Consider the following 12,342-nt stretch of genomic DNA (forward strand, 5'->3'; position numbering starts at 1 on the left):
ACTGACTGGTGGGGGAGAAGAGGGAGGAGAGAGAGAGAGAGAGAGAGAGAGAGAGAGAGAGAGAGAGAGAGAGAGAGAGAGATTGTCATTTCTTTTGTGGTTTTCACATCTTAGTGTTGCTTCATTAACTTGACAAGACGGAGCAGAGAGAGAGAGAGAGAGAGAGAAAGAGAGAGAGAGGGTTTCTGACAGAAACGTTGAGCAGCAGCATAATTCTTCAGAAAATCCAACACAACGCATTCAGAACAGATAGAGAAGACAGCGATAGAAGAATAAACAGAAGACCAAATTGTACAAATGGAGGATCTATGCAGTGTGAGTGGTTTGGATCCTCTCTGGGTGAGTTTCTCATTAAACATCTGTTGGATTATATGAGCATGAACTGGTTTATTTAATGAGATAAACAGATTCTTAAGTCACAGTCACATGTTAAATTCACATATTTTAGAGGAGGCAACAGAAGAAATGTCTAAGTCTGGTTATACATCACTCATCTGTTTGGCCCTTTACATATCATTTGTTGACAGATGACTCACCTATTTATACGTCATTTACCTGTTTAAATAGCAGTCATGTCTTTACAAATCATTCACCTGTTTCACATAACTCACCTATTTACCTGTTTACACATCACTACCCTGTTTATACAGGAATGACCTGTTTTTTTTTTGTTTGTTTGTTTTTTACAGGACTGGAACTTGACCTGGTATACCTCCAGACCGGACCTGACCCAGTGTTTCCAGCACACTGTACTGGTGTGGTTCCCCTGTGTTTATCTGTGGATCTGTTCGCCTCTTTACCTGCTGTACCTGCAGCTCCGCCCACACCAAGGTGTCATCCCATTATCCAAGCTCTGCTGCAGCAAGATGGTAAAGAACAATGCTAAAGCAAAGCCAGGTCCTGGTTCAGGACTCAGGACTCACAACATGCTGCTCTAACTCTGGTCATTCTGTTCAATGGTTTGATTCCAGTCTCTGTAGTCTCTGGTCTAACCACTTTCTGTGGTCTAACTCCAGTTATTCTGGTCTGACCCTGTTGTCTGGTCTAACCATGGTATCTTTGGATTCTGGTGCAACCTTGGTCTAAATTTGGTCTTTCTGTTCTCTGATCTAAACCTGGTCTCTGTGAACTCTGTTGCAGCTCCTTGGTCTCAGTCTGGCTTCATTTGGTCTTCTGGAATTTTTTTACTTCCTGGTAATGAAGAATGAAGAGATCCAGAACCACTTGTTGATCCTGATGGGTCCAGTGATTCGGAGCCTTACTCTGGTACGTCACTGGTCCTTCATACAGGTACTGTTTACCATGGCAATGGGTCAGATCCACCAATGGTTCCTCAGGATGGTCACTTGCAAACAATCAAATCAAAACAGTTTCTCATCTGTTCAGCACATTCACTAATTCCTCCTCCTCCTCTTCTTCCTCAGATTCTTGCTGTTGTTATAATCCAAGTAGAGAGGATGAAAGGCAGTCGTTCGTCCATCCTCCTCTTCCTCTTCTGGACTTTTCTGGTTCTTTGCTCCTTTGTTCCTCTGAAGGTTGATATTGAGCAGATTATTGATCAGGTATCAATAATTTATTATTTCTAAGTTACACTCTGTTAAGGTCAAATCTCTGCAGCAGGTTTCAAGCATGCTACCTCTCAGGTGTGAAAGATGAAGCAGTACCAACTACATGTAGTAGGACTCACCTCTACACAGCACTGCCTGTCTCAAGAGTCCTGAATAGAGGCATGGAGGTCCTGATGAGCCCCTGGCTGAGAGCTACTGTATTTTTCCCATACACAAGTGAGGGTCAGATGGAAGTTAGGTCCGTTACACGTTCCACCAAACTTGTACCATGCAAATGTTGTGTTTTGCAACAAGAGATCACTTTCTCTCACATTTTGACATATCTCATGAATGGAAAAACAAAACAAAACAAAACAAAACACATTAGGCCTGCCAGGTGAGAGGCCTGCAAGACTCTTCAACCATCAGTGGTCAGTGTGTAGAGTTGCTTGGAAATTGTTTGTGTGAAATAGGCCTCTGATCTCTGAGTAGTCACTGTGAGAATGACATGGTTGAAACCCAGAAACTGAAATTAATTTCCTCTGCAGGGAGGCTGAACTCATTGCTGAAATTGCATGACAAGCTTAGAGGAGAACCACTGCTCCTTCATTTTAAATGGAGCCAGCTGAGGTGGTAGGGTTAGGGTAGGGTTAGATGCTGAAGCGAACCTGACGGTGCATCATCAGTGGGTGAGAGTGCGTGAGTGAACAGATACTGCCCGTACTGAGTGTATGAATGTGAGCGTGAATGGGTGAATGCTGACCCGTGTTGTAAAAGTGCTTTGAATGGTTGTTAAGACTAGGAAAGTACCATATAAATGCAGTCCATTTACAAATTACAATCTCCACGCTGTTGTTTCAGTCTTCAGCCAATTTTTATCAACATGCTTCTTCTTCTGCTCTCGCTGTTTGTGTTTATCTGTTGACTCTAATCTACGTTTTATCTCTTATGTAGACCTGATCTGAATCTGTCTGTTTTTGAGTCCTGCTTATCTGACTTTACATAATCTGTTTGTTTTTCATCTTTGACTGCTTTTCTTCTCTCAGTTCTTCTCTTTCAGCTGCAGTATTTCACAGTTATGTGAAGTTTAAAGTTTCTATGGCAGGGACTCAGTTCTAAATTTACTTTCCTCTGGATGTGCATATGTGTGTGCGTGTGTGTGTGTGTGTGTGTGTGTGTTAATAATTTCTTAGAAAGCAGTTCGTATGTAGCTGCTAATTACATACAAGGTTTCCAGAGAATAACAAGTCCTAATATGGAAGAGTATTTCTCAACAGACTTGAGAGAAAATTGTTTTTAAAAAAGCACTTGGATAGTTGATAGGTCCCTGCCGAGTTATATGAAAAAAATTCTGTGGAGTTCATAAGATGCTGCTACAGTCATTAACAGCTTAAAGTGTAGTTCCACATTTTTCCCACAGTGACTTATTTTAGTTTAGAAACTGATGTGACATTTCTAAAATGTTGTCAAACATCCTTGAAACCACTGTAATCTTCAAACTACTTCATAGGAAACTCTCTCTCTCTCTCTCTCTCTCTCTCTCTATATATATATATATATATATATATATATATATATATATAAAAAGTGTTTCTGTGGTTACTATTTTAACAAGGCAAATCTTGAATTGATCTTTTTACAAGATGTAAAAGTAGGGAGGAGCTGGGTCATATTGCCTGGCATGTTACTGCATATTGTCTTACGTGTTTCACATTGCACTGTCCTCCATTTACTCAATTGTTCACAAGTTTTGCAAGGCCATGCAACTTGTCCTTTTGCGTGACTACATTAAGCTGCCTCAAGGAGATGGCCTCAGGGAAGTTCTACAAGATTTCTGAATGAGGTGGAGTTTATTGATGGGAATCATGTTCAAGTCATTGCGCTTGAAGACAATCACGTTGACTACTTTGATTGCAAAGGATGGTATTTCAGTTCTTCTGCAGGGGACTGCAGTTCATGAGAGTGATTATTTTATGATCTCTCTTCTATTCCTTTTTGCTATCTTACTTGTGCTAGCCATCATTAATATTTAGCATCATTGAGTTGTCAGTGTGAGACATGTAAAGTGATGCTATACTGTCATACAACTTTATTTTCAGGCATATTTAAGTATGTTCAGATATTTAAATATCTTAACTTTTAGACCTCTGCTGTTTCAGGGTTTTCCATCAGATGGATTCCGTTTTGTGGCATTCTTCATCTGTTTTTCCCTCCAACTCATTGAGCTCATCCTAAGCTGCTTCTCTGACCACCGACCACTCACTGAAAAACACGCCTACATCCAGGTAGTGAATGACTAGAATATAGAATCATGAAGTCTCCTGCTGTGTGGTTGATCTCAAACCCTTTTAATTGATCTGTGGATTCTCTTCATTAAAGTTTCTCATTATTAATAGAAGTTTTATGAAATGTGAGTTTCTGTCACTGAAAAAAGTCTTCTCCTCTTAGAACCAATGTCCAGAAGAAGATGCCTCATTTCTATCCAAGTTTTTGTTCTTCTGGTTTAGCAGGTATGAACATCACAGCTAAAACACAGAAAACACCAAAACCTACCAAACAGATGATCATCTATATATAGTGGCATGCAAACGTTTGGGCAACCCTGGTCAAAATTTCTTAGTAAAGTAAATGCTGACCTAATTTCCAAACAGAATAAAGTTAAAAATGACACATTTCTGTAATAGATATTTCAAGCAAGATTACTTTTTTTAATTTCCATCTTTTACTGTATGAAATAACAAAAAATGGAAAAGGGCCTGAAGCAAAAGTTTAGGCACCCTTCATGGTCAGTACAGTAACACCCCCTTTGGCAAGTATCACAGCTTATAAAGGATTTTTGTTGGCAGCTAAGAGTCTTACTGTTTCCAGGATTTTTGCCCATTTTTTGCCTTTCCAAGGGCTTCTAATTCTGTGAGTGTCTTGAGCTGTCTTACATGCACTGCTCTTTTGAGGTCCATCCACAAATTTTCAATGATGTTTTAGTTGTAGGACTATGAGGGCCACTGCAAACCTTCAACTTTGTCCTTTTGTGGTAGTCCATTGTGGATTTTGAGGTGTTTTAGGAGCAGCATCCTGTTGTAGAAACCATCCTCTTTCACCTTCAGTTTTTTTTTAGATGGTGTGATGCTTGATTGTCAGAGACTTTGGTAGAAATTACCTGAGAGCTCAAATCTCTTGGGCTGCCAAGACTTTTATATTGTGCTCATTTCTTTTTCACTCTAAAATTCCACAAAACAAAAATAACGCATTAATCTTGCTTAAAATGTTGAAGAGAACGTTTAATCTCAAACTTTAGTGCCTTTTGAAGATCAGTCCAATTCCTACTTACTTAACTATTCACGACAGGGGCCAGGCTTGTGGACAGGCCCCTGCCACTAGGGGGGCCCCAGCCACTTATTTACAACGATTATTGATAGGCCTGGGCTTTCAGGGACCTCTGTTGGTCCCTGGACCTCTCATTGAGAACCACTAATCTATTTTTTCAGTTTTCATCTCAAATGTCCCGGAAATTGTGCATTTATGTAAGCAAAAACCAATTTTTTGCAGCGTGCATGGGTGGGGTGGGGGCCCCAGGGATTGCTTGCTTGGAGCCCCAAGAGACTCTAGCAATGCCATTGATTCACAATGACATACATTTTGACCAGGAGTGCCCAAACCTTTGCGTGCCACTTCATGGTGCAAGCCGTAGTGCTCACTTCAGATTTATTGCTCAGATCTAATTTTTTTGTTTGGCTGTTCACAATATTTTTTGAATGTTGCCAATATTAGATTCCAATTTGAACTTATCATCATCCTGAACTGACCCAAATGTGCAAAAGAGTAAGAACAAAGTAGTCACACAAAGCATGTTGTTGTATGCAAGTAAATATGGAGGTCACTGTTTACAGTTTTAATTACAAGATGATGTGAAGTGGAAGCCAGCAAATTTGTAAGCAGATGATGATGATGATGCTGATGAAGACAAACAGGGTAATTTTTTTTTATTGTGGCTTCTTGTGGCGCAATGGCTGCTACTTCTGTACGGAGGTGTGTGAATACGAAGTGGGAGCCAGGACTGATGGGATTGTGATGTGGATGGCTTCACAGAAACAGATTTAATCCAACATTTCAGGGGCTGTTGGGTGCTACTTTTAGCAACATCTGTCAGTGCCTCTCAGGAGACTCGGCTCCCTGTAAAAGTAGGTAGGAGTTGGGTCATATTGCCTGGCAGGTTACTGCATATGGTCTTACGTGTTTGACATTGCACTGTCCTCCATTTACTCAATTGTTCACAAGTTTTGCAAGGCCATGCAACTTGTCCTTTTGCGTGACTACATTAAGATGCCTCAAGGAGATGGCCTCAGGGAAGTTCCGCAAGATTTCAGAATGAGGTGAAGTTTATTGATGGGAATCATGTTCAAGTCATTGCGCTTGAAGACAATCACGTTGACTACTTTGATTGCAAAGGATGGTATATCAGTTCTTCTGCAGGGGACTGCAGTTCATGAGAGTGATTATTTTATGATCTCTCTTCTATTCCTTTTTGCTATCTTACTTGTGCTAGCCATCATTAATAATTAGTATCATTGAGTTGTCAGTGTGAGACAACTTTATTTTCAGGCACTCAACCAACTCGACATAGACCAGTTCTGTTTTTTTCAACACACCCCTTCATCGATAATTGAAAAGGTGGCCTACAAAGTGACTTCTGTTGTATCAGTCCAACCTTAGTGAAATTATCAATTGTGCAGGGTGAATGCAAACAAGTAGTCAACATAAAATGTATGATCTATGTTATAAATAGAACAAAACAATTTTCTACACTGTGGATTTTATTTATATAAAGCTATACTACTTTTTTCTCAGTTCTGCTCTGGAAAATGGCTGACTCAAATGTTCGAAATTAAATGATTGTGTTTACTGATAGTGCAATTCTGATTTCTGTAGGTTTAGTAACAATAATATTAACACTACATATTGAAATAAAAATTGGAATATTGATGAAAGAACAGTTTCATGGAAAAGTGATACTATAATGAACCTTTAAGACTGCTAACATTGCAGAAATGGTTATCTTTCTGTATCACTGAATGCATTTCACAATATTCTGATATAATTCCTCAAGCTGTTATTCATTTAGTTTTCTGCATGGATGGAGGAGGCAGAGTAACGTTGTTGAGGGAACATTGAGACAGAAGCTGTCTTAGGTTGTCAAGATGTGGAGGCTGGACTGCTGGCTGGTTAGTAAGTTGAATGTGGAGAGTAGTTTGACCTTTCAAGAGACTGTGTGAACACTGAGAACATTTTGAGCTCATGGTCATGTTGTGCTGCTAGCATTCTCATGTGAAATGTGTTGTTTTCATTTTCAGTGAATACTTCAAATGTTGTTTCCATTCTGATTTTTTTTTTCTTTTTCTGTTATGGGAATATGTAGCTGTAAGAAGGAGCAGCAAATGTTTTGTAAAAGCAAATTTAATTACCAAATTATCATTAGCATAATTACCAAAATGAATAATTAGTTTAGCAATGGATGGCACAGGTACTACACAGTGATGGTGGAGGTGAGACTCCATAGTGGCTCTGAAGAAATGGATGCAAACTTATGGGGAGGTATTCATCTTCCAGATCAGTCTGAGGAAGGACATCCTCTGGTAAGATCACTTGTTGAGATCAGCATGTCTCCTATTTCAAGTTGCTGGTGATCGTGGTACCCAGAAACTTAATAGACTCATCCATCACCTCCTCGTTCAACTTTTACTTCTAACTACTGCTGCTAATAGGGTTGATGCTATTGTTGCTACTAATAATGATAATAATAGTGACATCATTATTAATAAAAAGTTGTATCTTCTGTCTTCCTCTCAGTTTGGTGGTTCGGGGTTACCGTTGCCCCCTGCAGGCTGCAGATCTGTGGCCTCTGCGGGACCAGGACTCATCCAGCTGGATCATGATGGACTTGGAGAAACTCTGGTCTCAACCTTGCAAACAGCTGCAGTATGACATTTTATTAATATTATGTTGTGATTAATTTTGATTTAATCTGAATGCTAAATTTAAAAAAACAATATTAAGCACATAAATGAAGAAATAAAAAAAAAAAATTCAGTACATGTTCACAGGGATGTCACAGTGATGTCACAGCTGATCCTGATTCCTTCACTCTGACTGGTGTTGGTAAAGCTGCTGCTGATTAAACTCATCACTTCATGCAGATGTTGCCAAACCCTAAAGCCCTTTGACTCACTTGAAGGTTTTTAATGTGAAACAGGACAACTGGTATGAAACAGTGAATACAAGTATGATTGTCAGTCTCTTGTGCTGATTGAATAGTGACCTGTCAAAGTGTACCCACCTCTTACCCAATGTCAGCTCACCCATACCGGATCCTTGGTTTGGGTGTTCTGCAGGGAGGACCCTGGTGTTTCTGGACCATCCTGGGCACAATCCTTGTCCTGGTCCCGGTCCAGTGGTTGTGCTGTGGCAACAGAAAAAACACGGCTGCTGAGGAAGACCAGGAAGGGGCAGTGGGGCTATGGCATCTTCTTCCTACACAGTCTGGGGCGGAGTTTTGGGCTTCACTTCCTGCGTGGGACGCTGTGTCTCATCCTGCATGATGCCTTCATGTTTGCTGTGCCGCAGGTGCTCAGGTGAGTGTCAGAGAGCTCTGGGAGGTCAGAGAAGTCAGCTGGCTGTCAGGGAGGACAGGTGGGCATTTATATTTATAGTAAATATGACATGCAATAAGGATGGAAATTAATGACAACGCATAACATAAGATGGAAAAATTAAACCACTGAATAATAGGAATGGAATAAAGATAAAATTGAGTACATAAAATGCTCACTGTTTAGGGTGTTAGTTTAGTTAGATTTTAATAACAGCCCTGTTCCTACCAGATCCAAGCTGGAGAGTCAGATAGGTCAGGTGAGTGTCAGACAGGTAATATGTTTACTGAGGTCTCACTTTGCTTTGAAACTATGTTAATGTCTGTAGTTTCATTAGGTGTACAAATTCACTCAGTTTGAGTTTTCTGGTTTGCAGGTCAGTGGTCATAGCTTCAGTTTGAGATTTCCATATGTTGTTGTAATCAATTTGTGTTTTGTAGTCAGGTGGAAAAAGGGTTAAGGTTAGCATTTGAACTGTTGCTAGAGTAACAGACAGTGATGTTTTGGATTATTTGAATTCTACAATCCAAATACTTCAGTCTGACAAACTACGACTCTACTCTGAAAATGTTTTATTGTTTTATTTATTTATTTCACATTTATTGTTTTTGTTGTTATTTATTGTTTATGTTGTTTACAGTCTAGTGTTTGTTTTTTTTTACATTGTTTTTGCTTTTCTTTTTTTATTGTTGTCAGCTTGTTGCTGGGCTTCATGCGGGACAAAAACGCTGAGATGTGGAAAGGTTTCCTTTTTGCCTCACTGCTGTTCCTGCTCTCCTGTCTGCAGTCTCTCCTCCATCATCACTACATGTTTCACTGCTTCACTGTCGGGATGAGACTGAAGACTGCCATCATAGGTCTTGTCTACAGAAAGGTAACAGACAGAGAAACAGGCAGGCAGGCATTAGGTATCAAGTTCTGATGACTCTTAACTTACGCTTCAGTGGGTGATGAGAGTCCTGTTTATTAAGACTGTTTATTCAAAATATTGATTCAACCCTTGTTGGGTAACCATGACCAGGATGACTGAGAATCTTCACAGACTGCAAAGGCATCTTTTTAATTTCATACGTTCTTATTCCTTGTCAAAACCTGGTACCAATAGTACCCACAAAGCAACAGGACTGTTGGGTAGCAGCAGATGTAGCCTGGAGTCTCTAACCTGTAGCAGAGATGAGGAGCAGCTACAAAGGTGTACTAATCTCACTTCTTTCTAACTCCACACCAACAGATTTGTTTCATTTTCACACTTGTACTCACTTGTAGACACTAATGGCTTTATACTAAACTAGACTTAAAACATTTGCAGTTGCACTCCCTGACACCTGAAAATACTTGAAAACACAGTGATGCCATTACTGGAGTTCAACTTTAACATTTCAGACTCAATGTTTGTGCTTATCCAGTGTCAGTTGGTCAGGAGTGAAGTCAAAGTTTCTTTGTGTTTGATCCTCAGTGTCTGATGATCAGCAGTGCATCTCGACGGCGGTGTACTTCAGGAGAAATCATTAATCTGGTTTCAGCCGACACTCAGAAACTGATGGACTTTGTGGTTTATTTCAACAGTATTTGGGTCAATCCAATTGAGATTGCGCTCTGCTTTTACTTCCTGTGGCAGGTAAAACATCAAAATAACAACATAAACACATCATACACACAGCATAATCATTGCTTCTCAAAACACTGCCCTGCAACTCTGATTGCACTCAAGTAGCTCCTACTTCTTCTTACTTGTTGGGCCGTCCCTCATGGGCATTACATATTTAACCAGGTTCATCCACTCTTGCCCTCCAGACTCTAAAGCAGTGACCATCAACTGGTGGTCCATTGGCCACATCCGTCTATCAAAGCTTCCCATTCAGCTAGCAGAATATTAATTAATTCAGGAAATGTGCACATCTAACATTACTCACAAGTGGAAGAGGCTCCTCCCATCCTGGGTGTGATCATTGACTAGCTTGCCAACCCCTGGCAATGAGCCAAAAAGTTTGTAATTCATTGTTCACCCCATCTGCAGAAAAAGATTATTCTCATCTTTACCTCTTGGAGCCACCATTAAACCACTTTGCTCCCAGGCCAGTGCCTGGAGCGGCAGCAGTGCTGGCCAGATACGCACCGCTGTTTACCTATTAAACACAAGGGGCATCACTTGGATTAGTTTTCATTGCCCATTTCATACTGTTGCAAAGGATCTCAAAATAAGTATTTATATTTTCTTGCTGGGATCCTGAAGATTTTTTGTTGAGATAAGGGTTTATTCTTTGGTAGTTGAACTATGGGTTTTGCATTGAGCACTGTCCTCAGTGGAGGTCTGAGTTTTCTAGTTAAATATCAATTTATCATTATGTATTTTACATTATGTATTTTTACATGTCTTAGAATGTGAATCTGTTCACACTGATACAGACTCATAAAATAACAATTTTGTAAGAGAGTGAAAATATTAAATGATGATTAGCTAGTTAGGCCTAAATAAATATATATTTTTTATTATTTGAATGTCTGGCCCCCACAGCGTCTGCTTAGAAGAATGCTGGACCTTGGATAAATATAGTTGAGGACCCCTAATCTAGAGTAGAGTGAATGTGCCCACAACATGGCAGGGATCATTTCATTGGTCAAAACTACACCACAGGGGTAAAAGTGGGATTAATGGGTTAACAGATATGTTGAGCCTAAAGCCAGAGTTTTGAGTGTCATGAAGGTGGCTCTATTTTAACCCGGCTAGATAGCCAGTCATGTAGACTGCACACTTAACCTGCTGCAGAGGAGGTTCTGTTCAGAGTTTCATTGTTCAGCTATAAAAAATTGCCACCCTTGCAAAACTTGATGATATTCTCTGTGAACAATTTAAATTCTGAGCTGAGGGAATATATCATGTACATAAACCTGAGCTGTACACTGTTAATGTCACCGAATGAAGCTGTGTACTCATAGCTGTAGAAAACTGAATGTGTCCTTTTGTGGGTTTTTTTTTTTTTTTTTTAAAGCACAGGAACCTACACACATTCATTTGGTAAAGCAGAAAATACTTTTTCCCCTGTTTACTTAAGGTAAAAAAAAAAAAAAAATCATTTGACACAGCAGATCTTCCAAACATTAAAGGAATGATAAAGGCACAGAAACTATAAACCACTTTGGATTCTGGATTTATGCTTGATCCTAATTTTCTGCAAGGTCTGTTTTACACTGCTGGTATTGCAGCTGAAAAAACATTGATTAGGAAATTTATATGCTACTTATCACAGATAATATCCAGTCAGTAAATTCATTTGACTTTGATTTGGCCAAAAACAAAATTGATTTCCTCATATCCTTCATAAGGGGACAGTGTCAGACCTGAATGCAGTTCCTGAGTGTAATATTTAAATCTGCTGTATCAGGTTTAAAATTAAAAAGCTCCAGAATGTGCAGTTACAAATAAATAGAAGCCAATGAGAATGACTTTGTGGTAGAATAAATAAAGACATCATACACACAACAGAAACACAACATATGCACATTAAAAAAAACATCATACACACAACATAAAGAAAACATACAAACCCATTATACAAGCATCACACACAATTGACTGACAGCCTCTGTGATTGATTGATCAATTGACAGCTCCTTGGTTCGTCTGCTCTTGCTGGTATTGCTGCTGTTCTTTTGCTCTTCCCTCTGAATGGATTCATTGTGAAACTGAGAAGCAAACTTCAGGTGAGAGAACAGTTTCATTGTCCTGAATCAGATACTTGGATGAACTGTGGTTTGTGCTTTCTTCCTTCATTTCAATGCTTTCTGTGCTGGATATACTGCTTCAAAGCTAGACAAAATTCTGTCTCTCAGGAGGTTCAGATGATGTTCATGGATGGTCGGATCAAACTGATGAATGAGATCCTGAATGGTGTGAAGATTCTGAAGTTTTATGCCTGGGAGGAAGCTTTCCTGCGACGTGTTGGCATCCTGAGAGATGAAGAACTCAATGCCCTGAAGAAATCTCAGATCCTCTACTCTGTGTCTCAGGCTTCCTTCAGCTCCTCCTCCTTCCTGGTGAGTCTCTCACCAGGTAAACCTCAGGTTAACTTCTGGTGAAACATTCAAAAGGCCTGTGTCTGGTGATTTTTAATCCCTCTGGAACAGAAAATCCGGCTTTTCGCTCTCCTTAC

General features: G+C 39.7%; 1 protein-coding gene across 1 annotated transcript in view; it reads left to right on the plus strand.

The window, feature by feature from the left end:
• The first annotated feature begins 297 nt into the window (after window positions 1–297).
• LOC143327999 (multidrug resistance-associated protein 1-like) overlaps window positions 298–12,342 on the plus strand; it is a 52,028-nt gene continuing 39,983 nt past the window's right edge. The window contains exons 1-12 of the mRNA XM_076742800.1: window positions 298–339; window positions 690–869; window positions 1,141–1,266; window positions 1,425–1,562; window positions 3,707–3,832; window positions 3,996–4,057; window positions 7,392–7,520; window positions 7,934–8,173; window positions 8,888–9,065; window positions 9,648–9,809; window positions 11,801–11,893; window positions 12,023–12,226. Coding sequence (XP_076598915.1) covers window positions 298–339; window positions 690–869; window positions 1,141–1,266; window positions 1,425–1,562; window positions 3,707–3,832; window positions 3,996–4,057; window positions 7,392–7,520; window positions 7,934–8,173; window positions 8,888–9,065; window positions 9,648–9,809; window positions 11,801–11,893; window positions 12,023–12,226 — 1,680 coding nt within the window. The remainder of the gene's footprint in view (window positions 340–689; window positions 870–1,140; window positions 1,267–1,424; window positions 1,563–3,706; window positions 3,833–3,995; window positions 4,058–7,391; window positions 7,521–7,933; window positions 8,174–8,887; window positions 9,066–9,647; window positions 9,810–11,800; window positions 11,894–12,022; window positions 12,227–12,342) is intronic.

The sequence above is a fragment of the Chaetodon auriga genome, chromosome 11, assembly GCF_051107435.1.
Source record: "Chaetodon auriga isolate fChaAug3 chromosome 11, fChaAug3.hap1, whole genome shotgun sequence".
NCBI lineage: Eukaryota > Metazoa > Chordata > Actinopteri > Chaetodontiformes > Chaetodontidae > Chaetodon > Chaetodon auriga.